We start from the raw sequence: 17,537 nt of genomic DNA, 5'->3' as shown, positions 1-17,537 counted from the left end.
ATATTTATATATATATATATATATATATATATATATATATATATATATATATATATATATATATATATGTATATATGTATGTGTGTGTATATATATATTCTTTTGCCTTGTTCGGGTAGAATGTAGACACAGTAGTCGCTTCTGTATATATTTATTGACCGAGACAACAAGGTATATATCTGCCTAGCCGAGGTCCTTCTACTCTGAGTCTGTGAGGATAACTGAGGCTGCTGGGAGCATGGCTGGTGCTCCTCTGTCTGCCATGACGTCAGAGGCCTACTCGCCTGTGATTGGTTACATTTCAACTGACATAGAATTTGAGTAAAATATATATATATATATATATATATATATATATATATATATATATATATATATATATAATGTCGTACCTAGTAGCCAGAACGCACTTCTCAGCCTACTATGCAAGGCACGATTTGCCTAATAAGCCAAGTTTTCATGAATTAATGTTTTTTCGACTACCTAACCTACCTAACCTAACTTTTTCAGCTACCTAACCTAACCTAACCTATAAAGATAGGTTAGGTAGGGTTGGTTAGGTTCGGTCATATCTACGTTAATTTTAACTCCAATAAAAAAAATTGACCTCATACATAATGAAATGAGTAGCTATCATTCCATAAGAAAAAATTTAGAGAAAATATATTCATTCAGGAAAACTTGGCTTAATAGGCAAATCGGGCCTTGCATAGTAGGCTGAGAAGTGCGTTCTGGCTACTAGGTACGACATATTATATATATATATATATATATATATATATATATATATATATATATATATATATATATATATATATATATCGGAACTCTCTCAAACAAAGTACAAGACGAACTTTTTGGTGTTCATCTTGTACTTATATTTGGGAAAATATAGCACCACATATTGGTACTTTTGACCAAATAGTTACTAAGTATTATCATTTTAGGAAGATGGGTTGTAATAATGGTACCAAATAATGGTACACAAAGGTAATAATGGTACACAAAGGTAATAATAGTACCAAATAATGGTACAGGTAAACACCAAGTTGGCCAACACATTACCGATACTGTTTCTCCAATATAAAAACTGTGAAGACTGGATTTACCCAAAATCATTATTTACATTTGTAATAATAATAATAATAATAATAATAATAATATTTATTTAGGTAAAGGTACATACATAAAGAGATTTTACAAAGTTTGTTGGCTTTATAGATAGAGCTAGTACATACAATGCCTAAAGCCACTATTACGCAAAGCGTTTCGGGCAGAATAGTTTATAATGTCAATTATCCTGCTAAAGGGATAAAGTAATTACTGTTATATTCAGTATAGGAAAGTCACATCTCTCGATTTGTATATATCTTGTATTGACACATAACGAAAATCAATATGTCCCATATTTTAAGCATTAATAAATTTAGGCCTGTTAAAAAAAACTAAAATAAGCTTTATGTTACTCTGCCCCTCAAATGAATAAATTGTCTTCTGCATCTTATCTTAAGGATTGTAACATGCAGTTGTCATCATTGTAACAATTGCAAATGTTTGTATATTTTATTCATTTATTCATTATCCTATCATAAAGAGCATTGACATTTTATATATAATGCAAGGTTATAAGTGCATATTACTCTATTTTTTTTATCTACAGAACATGGAATACACTTAATTTTGTAAAGTCAATTATAAATGTACAACCATTTACGATTACTGATTTATTATATATTTATTTAGTCAGTGTAAAATTAAATGTCTAATATAACTGGTTTACAAATATTTACATTTTACTTATAGGGTTACTTAATCATTGAGCATGAAGCTGCAACAGTTTTTAACCTCTAACGACCCTACATCACGACCACGCCATTACCAGACAGTCCCTCAACACGACCCTGGGCCGCTTCCTCGCGGCACGCTCCCCGCGTCTTCACGAAACTAGCATCACTAGATTTAACCAAAGCTATCGGGCCACATAGAGCATCACCATGGATGTTAAAACAGCACAGGCCCTAAACATACCTCTAATACTAATCTATAATGAGTCACTTACCAAGGAGGAATTGCCCAGCTGCTGGAAGAAGGCAAATGTGGTGCCTATCTACAAGAAATGAGACAAATTTAAGGCAAGACGAGACAAGATTTAAGATGAGACAAGGCACTTGACTACAGGCCAGTGTCACAAGCATCCTTTGTAAAATACTTAAAAGAATGATAAGGTTAAGACTTGTTACACACCTAGAAAGAATTAGGTTTGCAGACAAAGAGTCACAATAACGCGGCTGAAATGTTGAAATATGTTGACCAAACCACACACTAGAAAGTGAAGGGACGACGACGTTTCGACGTCGATTGTGATGAGGGAAGGAGTTAAAGGCATGAGAGAGGTGAGGAAATGAAAATCTTAGAGGAAGAAGAGTAAGGCAAAAGGTACGAAAGGTAAGGTGAAATATAGGGTATTGTTACGACCCTGGGTTCTTCAGTGGAAACCAGAGGTCAAAATTGAGTTATTAAACTTTCCTATAGTATAGTTGAACGCATCACGAGCTGAAATTGTTTGTATCTTCCCTGCCAGACGTAAGACTATTCTTGTTTCTCAAAGAGCATTTAAAGACTGAGCTGGGGGCTGATTATTAAATAATAACATAGGCACCAACTGTGTTTACTAATACTTTAATCATTTGTAAAGTAACAATACGTTGCATAGGGGAAGATTTTTAATGTGCTTAGCTGCATGATCAATTAGGCTCCTTCCGGCACCACCACATGCGGGAGGCCTGAGCTGGTCGCTGGGAGCGTTCTTCTTCTGGCTGGCGTTCGTGGGGACGAGACCTACTCTGTGGCTGCATTTCTCCTCTTCTCCCTTCTCTTATTTCCCTTACCTTAAGTTCCTGTACCATTAAGTTAAGTACTGTACATTTAATTGTGCCTACTCTGGTAGTAACGATTGGTGAGACCTGAGGGTAGTATTTGCCAGTGTTTTGGGTACCCCCTAAGTGTTGTGTTTTGTATTAGGGTACCACGTGGTCTCACTACCCTAAGCTGCATCCAGCTTCAGTGCTTATCCAGTAGTACTTTACCCTAGCTTGTTCTTAGTGTAAACCTTGTATCCTGCTTATGTGGACCAAGGCTTTTAACGTAAGAGAGTGTGGTAAAGTAATTATTATTATTGTTATTGGTGTGTGTGTATATGGGGGGTCGTTAAGGGGTTAATAAATAAGTAAATTAGAACAGAGTATCCCTTCTTCCTGTGTGGGAGTGCTAGGATCAACCTCTAGTCTGACATGGTCTAGTAGCAAGTTATTATTACTGTGGATAGTTTATTTTGGGGGCCGGGCCTTTTAGCTCTCCCATATTTGATAACTCTGTTTTCTAACTACCCTTACCCCTTAATAGTACCAGTTCCCCCATAGCAAGCCCACCATTTTTATAACAGGTATAGTAAAGGTAAAGGAAATAAAGGGTATAGTAAAATCAATCAATCACTCTTCCCTCGTCACAATCGACTTGAGAATGGTCCAGGACGGACCGAAACGTCGTCGTCCCTTCACTTTCTAGTGTGTGGTCTGGTCAACAAGAATTAGGCTTGTAAGCAAACAACAACACGGCTTAAGAGAAGGGAAAGCAAGCCTGACGAACCTCCTGGAGTTTTATAAGGTAACGAACATAAGGGAAAACTACCTCCCTATAACATACAGCCCTACTCCTGTGCCAGGCAAGTCCACTACGGGGTCACCATAGCCCGTGCTACTTGCAACTTTTCGTTCCGAGTAAGTGAATCTAAAACAACAACAACCCTTTAACAAGAGTAAGAGTAGACGTAACACTAAACCTAACTCCAGAGGGTCATATATATATATATATAGAATAACGTCAGCTGCATACTCTACCCTAGCAAAAGTCAACACATTCTTCAGGAACGTAAATAAGGATGCTTTTAGATAATTGTATACAGCCAATGTGAGGCCAGTTTCAGAATACGCTGCGCCACTGTGGAGCCTCATCTAAAAAAAATAAACATAAGGAAGCTCGAACAGAGTGCAAAGCTCACAACGAGACTCGTCTCAGAGCTGCGAGGAATGAGGTATGAAGAAAGCCTGAAGGAACTACACCTGATGACGTTAGAAATGTGGAAGAGTGAGAGGGGAGGGGGATATGATACAGAAGTATAGAATACTTAGGAGGGATTGACAGGGTGCAAAGAGTAAATATTTACATTGAATATCAATAGAACAAGAGGGCACGGGTGGAAGCTTATCTCAGATGTATCAGATGTTAGAAAGGTTTTTTTTTAGCAGTAAGGGTAGTGAGTAAATGGTCGGAGCAAACTCAATCCGCAACTTTTAAAAGCAGGTATGAAAGGGAACTAGATCAGGAGTCATTGATTACATATTACACAGCGGCTAGAAAAGCGTGGTGCAAGCGCTAGAGCTCGATCCTGCAAGGCACAAATAGTAGAGTACACACACAAAGCCCAGAATTGAAGGGCAAGAACTACGCGGAGGGGTTAGAGGCATTATATATGCCAAAACTAGAAGATTGAAGAAAAAGAGGCGATATGATCATTACATAGAAAATATAAACGGGAATCGATACACTTGATAGGGAGGAAGTACCAAGACCTGCAACTTCAAGAACAAGACATCATAGATTTAAATAAAGCTGCCGAAGAAATATAAGAAAGTTCACTTTCGCAAAGAAAGTCGTAGACGATTAGAACAAGTTAGCCGAGGTGGTGGTGCTGGTGGCCAAAAATCAGTAGTTTTAAAGCGTTGTGTGACCGAGTGCTGGGAAAACGGGATACCACGAGCGTAGCTATCGTCCTGTAACTATACTTAGGTAATTACACATCAGGTGGTGTCAGTAGCATTATCCACGTCAAAAATAAATAGCAACAATTGAAGTATTCGCAGCAAAGGCAGTACGAATGTAGACTTCAAATCCACAAAGATATCAGTTGTGATGTGACTCGAAAGGCAAATTGAGAGTGGGAGAAGTGTTCAAGTGTTTGCAGACAAAATGGTCAGGACAATTGGCCTAAAATACTTAAGGAAAGTTCCTCGAGTAACAGGTTTCCAATTTAAAAAACTACCATCCACAAGTCAGTCCTCGGGAGTTGATGTTACCTCCCAAATACTGAATGGCGCACTGAGGTAGATGGCAAAGCATCTAATAATGAATGCTGTCTGAGCCAGCTGCCGTAGAACTGCAGGACAGGAGGGCAGACTGTAGATCAGAAAGAGAAGAGATTGTTATAGGTGAGCTGAAGGCGAGTCAGACAGTCCTGAGGAGAAGATTCAATAAGGGGCATATGAGTAAGGCAAGGAGGAAGACGAGTATCAAATTTAACAGGTGAAAAGTGCACGCCCAGTTTGTTTGCGACCAACAGGGAACCATGGAGATGAAGGACAAGCGATATGTCGAACAATTCAAAGGAATTAGTAGCTGGCCATCCACAATGCAAGCTGAGTTGGTAGCAATACTGGTAGTACTCGAAATTATTGACAACACTGAAGTAGACAGCTTGAATATTTCCGACTCCCTATCCTCACTACTAACAATAGTTTGCAATCAAGTAATAATGTGCTTGTCTCAGAAGCCAGACATAGATATATAAGCATACTTAGCAAGAGGGTAAATATCAAAATGTTGTGGATTCCTTCTCACATTGGTCTGCAGGAACATGATAAAGTTGATGCCCTTGCTAAGGCTGCAGTAAATAAAGACTAGGTCCCTTAAAAGTGTCATTAGACGAGAACTCCTGGATGGATTTGGTCCATTGAACTCTGGTCCATTGTTTATCACAATGAAATGTGTGAAGTAAAACATGTGTATGGGGCAAGTAACAAAGTCAGTAGACTAACAGACGTTGTCACAGCTCGAATAAGACTTGGCTACAAGTATCTCTGGCAGTTCGGCTTGTATAGGGACCTAGATGAAGTAAAGTGTAAAGTGTGTGGACAAAGACAGGGACACACACTCGAACACTATATCTTGGATTGTAGTAAAATTGAACCATTTAGAGATAAATCTAAGCTCACATTGTATGATATGGCAACACATCTTATTACTGATAAAATTCCTGAAATCCTTGCACTGTATCCATATTTCGCTTCCTGTAGATAAACGACATATGAGATTAAGAAGCAAATAGTGCATTGTGAAGACTAATAATAAACAGCAGCTTCCCTACGACTAAGATCTCTATTGCTCAATTATGTATTAGCGATAAGACCTACCTTTAATGTATAATGACTAGTGTAAATATATAGGTCTTGAAATAGAACACTCTGTAACTAGCTGACATTGTAACTATAAGGTGTGAAGGATAGATGAAATTATTTATGTAATAATCTCCGTTGAGTTCTGATAAAGACCTTTTGTGGCCTCTGTAATGCTTTTTGCGCTACCGCTCACGGGACGAGTATGGGGTGCACAATAAACTACCCTCCTACAGCGGCAACAATCAAAATCAATCTAACAAATACCCACAGTCTTACAGTCAATACCCAGCTACCTTATGACCCACGAGGTCAACACCCAGCTACCTTTTGTCAGTGTCAGAGTAGATAACAAATGGAATGCACTAGGAAGTAATGTGGTGGAGGCTGACTCCATACACAGTTTCAAGTGTAGATATGATAGAGCCCAGTAGGCTCAGGAATCTGTACACCAGTTGATTGACAGTTGAGACACACCAAAGAGCCAAAGCTCAACCCCCGCAAACACAACTAGGTGAGTACAACTGAGTACACAGACACACACACACACACACACAAAGTCGGGGAGCCGGCCGGCCGAGCGGACAGCACGCTGGACATGTGATCCTGTGGTCCCTGGTTAGATCCAGGGTGCCGGCGAGAAACGATGGGCAGAGTTTCTTTCACCCTATGCCCTGTTACCTAGCAGTAAATAGGTACCTGGGAGTTAGTCAGCTGTCACAGACTGATTCCTGGGGGGTGTGGAAAAAAATAGTAGTAGAAACAGTTGATTGACAGTTGAGGCGCGCGCCGAAAGAGCAGAGCTCAACCCCCGCAAGCACAACTAGGTGAATACACACACACACACACGGTCCTATCCTGTTTCTGATATACATAAATGATCTCCCAGAGGGTATAGACTCGTTCCTCTCAATGTTTGCTGACGACGCCAAAATTATGAGAAGGATTAAGACAGAGTAGGACTGCTTGAGGCTTCAAGAAGACAGACAAACTAAAGGAATGGTCGAACAAATTTTTGTTTAATCCAAGCAAATATAATGTAATGAAGATTGGTGTAGGGAGCAGGCCAGTTACAAGGTATCATTTGGGAGATGAAATTCTTCAAGAGTTAGAGAGAGAGAAAGACCTGGGGGTTGATATGCCAGACCTGTCACCTGAAGCCCCTATCAAGAGGATATCAGCAGTAGCATATGCCAGGTTGGTTAATTTAAGAACGGCATTTAGACACTTGTGCAAGGAATCATTCAGAACTTTGTATACCACATATGGCAGACCAATCCTGGAGTATGGAGTCCATATTTAGTCAAGCATAAGACTAAACTGGAAAAAGTTCAAAGGTTTGCCACCAGACTAGTACCCGGGCTGAGAGGTATAAGCTACGAGGAGAGACTACGGGAATTAAACCTCACGTCGCTAGAAGACACAAGAGTTAGAGGGGATATGATCACCACGTACAAGGTTCTCAAAGGAATTGACGGGGTAGATAAAGACAGACTATTTAACACAAGGGGACACAGGTGGAAACTGAGTGCCCAAATAAGCCACAGAGATATTAGAAAGAATTTTTTTTAGTGTCAGTAGTTGACAAATGAATGCAATAAGCAGTGATGTGGCGGAGGCTGACTCCATACACAGTTTCAAGTGTAGATATGATAGAGCCCAATAGGCTCAGGAACCTGTACACCAGTTGATTGACAGTTGAAAGGCGGGACCAAAGAGCCAGAGCTCAACCCCCGCAAGCACAAATAGGCGAGTACACACACACACACAGATTTCATTGACAAATGACAAGAGTATTTCTGTGTTTGCTCTTGATACTGGCCAAACGTGAACAAGCTCTCATATAAGCATTTGACAGCTACATCAATATATTTACTCTTTGTATCAATGGCAGGATAATCATCTTCCACACGTGTCCAGAGCTTATCCCGAGACGTGTCAATGAATTTCGTCTCCAGTCTACGCTCATATTCGCATTAGGTTATCACACTCGCGGAGCCCATAGTGACCTGGGCCCCTGAACCAGGGGCCCAGGGTTCTGGGGACCCTGGTTCAGAAACATGCGCTGGCCAACGCACACATTATATACGCAAGGAAAACAACACAACGAGCTTATCAAAAATGCTATAAGAACCATGCGTTCAACGTTCACTTATTGTTATAGCTATTTAAATCTATTAATAACTACAAATTCAGGCGGCGCCACACTCCCTCACTATAGCAACACTGGCGGCGCCACACTACAGCAACACTGGCGGCGCCACACTACAGCAACACTGGCGGCGCCACACTACAGCAACACTGGCGGCGCCACACTACAGCAACACTGGCGGCGCCACACTACAGCAACACTGGCGGCGCCACACTACAGCAACACTGGCGGCGCCACACTACAGCAACACTGGCGGCGCCACACTACAGCAACACTGGCGGCGCCACACTACAGCAACACTGGCGGCGCCACACTACAGCAACACTGGCGGCGCCACACTACAGCAACACTGGCGGCGCCACACTACAGCAACACTGGCGGCGCCACACTACAGCAACACTGGCGGCGCCACACTACAGCAACACTGGCGGCGCCACACTCCCTCACTACAACAACACTGGCGGCGCCACCCTCCCACACTACAACAACACTGGCGGCGCCACACTCCCACACTACAACAACACTGGCGGCGCCACACTCCCACACTACAACAACACTGGCGGCGCCACACTCCCACACTACAACAACACTGGCGGCGCCACACTCCCTCACTACAGCAACACTGGCGGCGCCACACTCCCACACTACAGCAACACTGGCGGCGCCACACTCCCACACTACAGCAACACTGGCGGCGCCACACTCCCACACTACAACAACACTGGCGGCGCCACACTCCCTCACTACAGCAACACTGGCGGCGCCACACTCCCACACTACAGCAACACTGGCGGCGCCACACTCCCACACTACAGCAACACTGGCGGCGCCACACTCCCACACTACAACAACACTGGCGGCGCCACACTCCCTCACTACAACAACACTGGCGGCGCCACACTCCCTCACTACAACAACACTGGCGGCGCCACACTCCCTCACTACAACAACACTGGCGGCGCCACACTCCCTCACTACAACAACACTGGCGGCGCCACACTCCCTCACTACAACACTGGCGGCGCCACACTCCCTCACTACAACAACACTGGCGGCGCCACACTCCCTCACTACAGCAACACTGGCGGCGCCACACTCCCTCACTACAGCAACACTGGCGGCGCCACACTCCCTCACTACAACAACACTGGCGGCGCCACACTCCCTCACTACAACAACACTGGCGGCGCCACACTCCCTCACTACAACAACACTGGCGGCGCCACACTCCCACACTACAGCAACACTGGCGGCGCCACACTCCCTCACTACAGCAACACTGGCGGCGCCACACTCCCTCACTACAACAACACTGGCGGCGCCACACTCCCTCACTACAACAACACTGGCGGCGCCACACTCCCTCACTACAGCAACACTGGCGGCGCCACACTCCCACACTACAGCAACACTGGCGGCGCCACACTCCCACACTACAGCAACACTGGCGGCGCCACACTCCCTCACTACAACAACACTGGCGGCGCCACACTCCCTCACTACAGCAACACTGGCGGCGCCACACTCCCACACTACAGCAACACTGGCGGCGCCACACTCCCACACTACAGCAACACTGGCGGCGCCACACTCCCTCACAACAACAACACTGGCGGCGCCACACTCCCACACTACAGCAACACTGGCGGCGCCACACTCCCACACTACAGCAACACTGGCGGCGCCACACTCCCACACTACAACAACACTGGCGGCGCCACACTCCCACACTACAGCAACACTGGCGGCGCCACACTCCCACACTACAACAACACTGGCGGCGCCACACTCCCACACTACAACAACACTGGCGGCGCCACACTCCCACACTACAACAACACTGGCGGCGCCACACTCCCACACTACAACAACACTGGCGGCGCCACACTCCCACACTACAGCAACACTGGCGGCGCCACACTCCCACACTACAGCAACACTGGCGGCGCCACACTCCCACACTACAGCAACACTGGCGGCGCCACACTCCCTCACTACAACAACACTGGCGGCGCCACACTCCCTCACTACAGCAACACTGGCGGCGCCACACTCCCACACTACAGCAACACTGGCGGCGCCACACTCCCACACTACAGCAACACTGGCGGCGCCACACTCCCACACTACAGCAACACTGGCGGCGCCACACTCCCTCACTACAACAACACTGGCGGCGCCACACTCCCTCACTACAACAACACTGGCGGCGCCACACTCCCTCACTACAGCAACACTGGCTGCGCCACACTCCCTCACTACAACAACACTGGCGGCGCCACACTCCCTCACTACAACAACACTGGCGGCGCCACACTCCCTCACTACAACAACACTGGCGGCGCCACACTCCCTCACTACAACAACACTGGCGGCGCCACACTCCCTCACTACAACAACACTGGCGGCGCCACACTCCCTCACTACAACAACACTGGCGGCGCCACACTCCCACAGGGGGACCCGGGAGGCCGCCGTGGGAGAGAGGAGACCCGAGAGGACAACCCTGGAAACAAACCGTAACTGTCTATTTTCCGCTTGTTACAACTTGTAATAAAGTTGTTACATCATGGCTTAACGTGTTTATGACGTATTTGAACATTGTTACAACTTGCTATATTGGTTGTTTTAACTGGTTAGGTGTTCAAACTTGTTCGAACGTTGTACCAACGTCGTAGTTTCGGCGTGTGTTTGGCGGAGACACACCCAGGAGAACGTGTCGGCCTTGGTAATGGTGAATGGCGCCGCCCGCTACAGTTTTCACGGTGTTATTGTTGGTACATCCGCACCGCGACCCTTGTTGGTCATCACCGCCCCTCCCTTCCTCCCTGCCTCGCTATCCCACCGTCCCTTCACTCCCACCGTCCCTTCACTCCCACCTCCCTTCCCTCGTCTCCCAGCATCCCCTAAAGGGTGGCAATTTCCTACCCCCCCCCCCCCAAGAGAGAGGTAACTAACGTTTTGGTTATATTTTGGTAATAACTGTTATAAGCAAAATACGCAACTTGCCAAATTCTAGTACTTAAATTACTTTATATACAAGCCTGAAAATTTCAGTTAAATCACACATATTTTATGAGTTAAAATATATAAAAAAAATTGTGGTTAGTTTAGTTCATTTATTATGCACCCCATACCCATCTTGTGGGCGGTAGTGGAAAGGGTTACAGAGGCACATAATGGGCTCAGGGACTGAACCCCACAATTCATTTAGCTAAGCAAGTTACAATCTTAATGAGCTAGTTACAAAACTCAGTATAAGTCGTCACATCAACAATGGGTTCAGGATCGACCACAAGTACAGTTTCTAAACTAAGCAACTGACATATGTGGAGAGCTAGTGTCACAATTGATATGTTTGTCCTGCACACCCCCCCCCCCCTCATCCAGTGGGCAGTGGTGGATATCTTGAGGTTATCTTGAGATGATTTCGGGGCTTTAGTGTCCCCGCGGCCCGGTCCTCGACCAGGCCTCCACCCCCAGGAAGCAGCCCGTGACAGCTGACTAACACCCAGGTACCTATTTACTGCTAGGTAACAGGGGCATTCAGGGTGAAAGAAACTTTGCCCATTTGTTTCTGCCTCGTGCGGGAATCGAACCCGCGCCACAGAATTACGAGTCCTGCGCGCTATCCACCAGGCTACGAGACCCCTTTAAATAGGTTACAATCACTTAGGTTACAATCACTTAGTTACTACCTACAGTTAGCAAACTGGGGATATTTGGCTAAAATTTTTGGTAGCAGATAATTTTGAGTGAAGTATTTACACATTTCTGGAACATTTGTTATAGAATTGTCTCCGATTTCACGTATCTTTTCGCACTCCATCACATAGTGACGGAGGGTTATGCGAATAATTTTGTTGACACAGTTTACATTTGGTCAGGTCTACATCAGCAGATAATGAGAATTCCCAGAGATACTTGTAACCGAGTCTAAGCCGAGCAGTAGTAACATCTAGAAGTCTGCTGATTTTATTGGATGAACCATAGATGTGTGGCTCCCACTTAGAATTGTTAGTTAAATATCCATATAATGTGATGAATGCTATTTTGTAGTATTTTTTCGAAGCTGATTTTTAATACTATATATTACAACCGTAAACTCTAATATAATAAATGTATAATAAAAATATATTACATACATTCATGCAGTAAAAATATAAAATTAGTGAATTTCAATATTCATTTTCTCTTTTGCTGGAACAGAATGTTAACCGAATTAACTTACTTCAAACTTTTGTAGCCTATTTACCACTTACAACTTTTTATAGGAAGGGCGCAAAAAGGACAAATTAACGTCCTGCTCGAGGTGACGGAGGCCGCAAGACACAGGATGCTCAACAGCAGGTCATCTGGCCAGCCTACCTCCTCCAGTCACCCAGATAAGAAAACCTAAACAAAAATATAAGTCGCTCGAATCGTGAATAAAAAAGAAAGTCCAGACCAAACCACTGTCGGCTGGCTCAGGAAGTCAACTGACTGGGACGGCTTCCGGAGTGTCGGGCGGGACTCCTCGCGCTCCACTACATTACCTGGCAAATGGTGCAGCCTGGACCCCCGCCCCTCACATAGCCCGGCCTGTGTCCTACTGCTTGACTTCCAACATTATTAAAACAGAGGTGGCAGCACTGACCAGCCAACCAGGTTGAACTATTAGCCCCAGTGCACACTTTTTAGCCTATTGTGTTTTAATACTTATGGCTTAATAATAATTATGACAAGTATGCCTCCGCGCGGGCAAGTTGTACACACAGACCACCTACTGGTACCAGGACCCCCCGGCGCGGGCAAGTTGTACATGGACCCATGTGAGCGGATGCACTTCCCTTGCTTACCGTCTATCAAACTTAAATGTAGCGTGTTGGCCCTCGAGCCTGTCCTTGGTATTGTCCTTGGCGTGACTGTACTATTGTATATGGCGCAGGTTTACGCATTCAAGGGTGAATTTGTCTTGCTAAGCTGACTATCTTTGTCTTTTTTTACCAACTAATCTTTATCTCATTGGTTTATCTGGTTTGACTCATTACCAAGAGCTTTAATAATCACATTATCAAGACTGTGAATTTGCTGCTCACCACTTACTGCTGCAGTCTCTATATACCTTAAATAATTGATAAAATTATTAAATAATAATTAAATAATAAATAGGCATGGGACTGGAATGGCACCCCAACAGTACGTACAAACCCTACGAACCTCATCCTGTGAAACTAGACAATGATGTAATTTCCTACGGGTCATGTGCACAGGATCACACTTACCTCGATATAGACACGAGCATTAATCTTCAATTACAATTTTTTATATATATATATATATATATATATATATATATATATATATATATATATATATATATATATATACATATATATATATATATATATATATATATATATATATACATATACAAGAGTTGTTACATTCTTGTACAGCCACTAGTACGCGTCGCGTTTCGGGCAGGTCCTTAATCCTATGGTCCCTGGAATACGATCCCCTGCCGCGAAGAATCGTTTTTTCATCCAAGTACACATTTTACTGTTGCGTTAAACAGAGGCTACAGTTAAGGAATTGCGCCCAGTAAATCCTCCCCGGCCAGGATACGAACCCATGACATAGCGCTCGCGGAACGCCAGGCGAGTGTCTTACCACTACACCACGGAGACTGCTCAATTAAGTTTCGATGAATCAAATCATGGTTATAAAACACTGTGTATAATTTGCGTAGTTATATATATGACGCCATAACACTGAAGCGAGGCTCCCGAACTTGTACTCCACCACAGTGGCGTGTTCTACTTAAATATTAACCACACCACACACTCAGACTCATTGATCACGCAAGTCTAACAACTGGCAGGTCTACCCGTGTCTCGCCGTATCGTTCACACACGAAATTGATTCAAATTTACACTCACGAGCAAGATAAAGGTCTTATTGTGTGTGTATTGCTGTAGAGGTGGTGGGTAGAGGGGGTGGACAGAGGCAGAGCGCGTGAACTGCAGCGTGGTTGTGCACGGTCACAGGTGAGCGAGCACCTTGTCATATGAATGGATCACTAGACAGGCGACGGGGAGTGCGAGGACAGTAGCGCCGCGGACCTCAGCCCGGGACAGTCATGGTAATTCCGGTGCTAGTGTGAACACTCCGCCACCACTCACTACCTGGCCAGCGGTGTAACAACTCTCAACCACAAGATCCCGCACTCTACACCAACTGGAACACTATAGTGGCTTTCACTACTTGCAATAATTATTCAAACTGCTCGTTTTGGTGTTGTATTTAATCTGGTGATTTTTAGAAAGAAAAACAAATCAAAGAAAGGCGTCTTCTGTGAATGTGTGACGCTGCCGCCTGTCAACATTGCTAATAATTAATTTGGCCGGGACAATGATTTAGTGCCTCAAGAAAAAAAATATTCAGTTAACTCGTATTTTATCGTTTATTAACAATGACAAAATACTAAGGATATGGGCGAGTCAACCTCTCCCCTACGTGAACACTGTCAATATATTTCATTGAGCGCATTATGGACACTCATGGTGCAATTAGCAGCTGCTATCTCAAAGTATCCCCTAACATCACTGATTTTCGTTTTCTGTGAATGTTGGCTTTTAGCGGTTTTCTGTGAGGGTCAGGGGAGACTCGTGGACCCACCTTCAAGAGCGTCTATGTGGAGGTTTGGTTTTAAAAACCCAGTAGAATTCGGGTGAGTTTCAGAGAACAACAATTCTTACTGTATCTCATTAAATTAGGTATGTCTTTGATTTTGCCACTAAAAAATATTCATTTCAGCACAACATTATGTTAATTTTAAGATTCACCGAAATGGTGTGGTCAATTATTTGTCTCAAAAATATATACACATACAAATTGTACATTGCCAATGAATATTCCTAATAAATTAATAACTTTTAAAACACTTTATGCGTGCTAAAGTACAAATTTAACAGCATTTAAATCTGCAAACTAATTTTGAAATTTTTTACTTAGAGATAGGCATTTCATTTTCAGCTTCAAATTTGTTTATATAAATTTCCTCTTAAGATTGAAATCAGTACTGGTCCATAAAATAACATTTACACATCTGTATTTTTTCACTGGCAGGCCAATATTATATTTCATATATCATACAGTTGGGTTCGTTATCAATTCACAATCGGTAATCCCGGGGGAGACAAATGATTGGGCAGGTTTCCTATCACCTAATGCTACTGTTCACCACATAGGTATGCATGAGTTAGTCAGCTTCTTGTAGGGTTACATCCTGGGGAGGGTCAGTGGTTCCACTATGATATAAGCCTAACGTATGTATATACACAGCCTGCCTGTCCCCGACAGAATTATTATAATTATTTAATCTTTATTTTTAATTACATAGGGAAGAATTTCATTTTTATTTGTCTAGCAATTAATATTTTTGCTACAGAAAATGTTGCAATAGAATTGAAAATTAAATCGAGCAATGTTTGCATCAGGTTTATGACCTATAAAAGCCAATAAATGCATCAGGGATTTTACGAGTGTATTAAATAGTGCGTGTATCCAGATTTGTTAAGCCTACAGAGAGATTAGTGTTAAAAAAATATTAGCGTGTACATAAAATATGACAATACATTGGATAGTTAAAAATAAATTTATGACAACAATTTTTAGGTACAACTTTACAAATGCACAATACGCACAGCTGAAGGTGTGAAACGATATACTCAAGTACATGTGCACCAGCAACACACTTAACACGTTTATAACCATGTATACTGGAATTTATACACCTAAGTACAAGTAATACGTATAAACAACGAGTAGAAGTAGGCTATCAGAGGAGACAGACGCCTCTTCTGTGTGATGCTTAGTAAGACTAACATTATGACCCTTGTATCTGTTGGAGATTAGATACCCGGAGGTCGCGGGTGAGTAACAGGAGTTCTAGCTTGGTCTGCATATTACGTTTCCGCATGACATCGACTATCGTGTCTTTAGAGTTGTAAACGTGTGTCTATCCAGTACCCAAAATGACTTCCGGTATAAGATGAACCTTTATTCCTGTTTGTGTATAAATAAAAGTACACAGGTCCCACCGAGACTCGAACTCGGATTGTTGGATTCAGAGTCCAAAGTGCTAACCATTACACCATGGGACCAACTGGCTGAGACTAAAATACAAAATATAGAAATAATCAGGTTAAATATACGTATTGAGAACTTATCTAAAATGTTAAGGTACTCGCCTAATTGGGCTTATTGTGGTTGAACTTCAGCTCTTTGCACCTGCCTCTCAACATTCAATCTACTGGTGCATACGTTCCCCTAGCCTATTAGGCTCCGCAATACTATTATTATTATTATTATTATTATTATTATTATTATTATTATTATTATTTGAAGCTGAGTATGGAATCTATGTCGACCGCTTCACTGCTTTGAGCATTCCATTTCTTTACCATTCTGACGCCAATCATTATTTTCAGTGTCTTATTTGGCTACTAAGTTCCATCGTCCTCAATCTCTGTTCTTGTACCACTCATTACAAGTTGTTTGCTCCATTTATTTGCCTATAGGAATTTTGTATGCAGTAATCACGTCTTTTCCATGACTCGTATCTTCGTGAGTCAGATTCACGTCATAGTGAGGTTAAATTACTTACATCTTACATCATAACAAATCCCTCTGCTCTGGCAAAAAGTCTGGGGAAATGTCTCTGGCCTTCTTCCAGTTTCCTTATACATTTCAAGAGACGCCACGCTGGAACCGCATATTCCAGTTTTGGGGTTTGACATACTTGGCTATACAAGGTCTTGAATGATTCCTTATTCAGATTTCTAAAGGCATATATTTTGCTGTCTAACGATATTCTTTTAACGTAAGCTTCATGAGACTAGTTTGCTATGATATCGATCCCCAGGTCTTTTTCTGTGATTATTGGAGGGTTTCCTCTTATTTATTACCGGCACCCAGCACCATTATTTTGCACTTACTCGAATTAAACTCTAGTAGCCACTTGTTGGTCCACTACGCCAGTTTATCCTGTAGTTTTTAGAAGTCTTTCGCCATATTTCCTGGGTTCGATCCCAGGCGCCGGCGAGAAACATTGGGCAGAGTTTCTTTCACCCTATGCCCCTGTTACCTAGCAGTAAAATAGGTACCTGGGGTGT

The 17,537-nt window shown here is 43.1% G+C and overlaps 1 protein-coding gene and 1 non-coding gene across 2 annotated transcripts in view; one reads left to right on the top strand and one right to left on the bottom strand.

Annotated features, from left to right (window-relative positions):
* The first annotated feature begins 14,468 nt into the window (after positions 1–14,468).
* LOC123769140 (uncharacterized) overlaps positions 14,469–17,537 on the top strand; it is a 71,569-nt gene continuing 68,500 nt past the window's right edge. Inside the window, exon 1 of the mRNA XM_069309836.1 lies at positions 14,469–15,091. Within this exon, the coding sequence (XP_069165937.1) occupies positions 14,853–15,091 (239 nt within the window). The 5' untranslated portion in view covers positions 14,469–14,852. The remainder of the gene's footprint in view (positions 15,092–17,537) is intronic.
* TRNAQ-CUG (transfer RNA glutamine (anticodon CUG)) lies at positions 16,455–16,526 on the bottom strand. Its single transcript has one exon. It is a non-coding gene; the product is annotated as a tRNA-Gln (tRNA).

The sequence above is a fragment of the Procambarus clarkii genome, chromosome 66, assembly GCF_040958095.1.
Source record: "Procambarus clarkii isolate CNS0578487 chromosome 66, FALCON_Pclarkii_2.0, whole genome shotgun sequence".
Lineage (NCBI taxonomy): Eukaryota > Metazoa > Arthropoda > Malacostraca > Decapoda > Cambaridae > Procambarus > Procambarus clarkii.
Note: the sequence above shows the minus strand (reverse complement) of the source record. Positions and strands in the feature narration are given on the sequence as shown.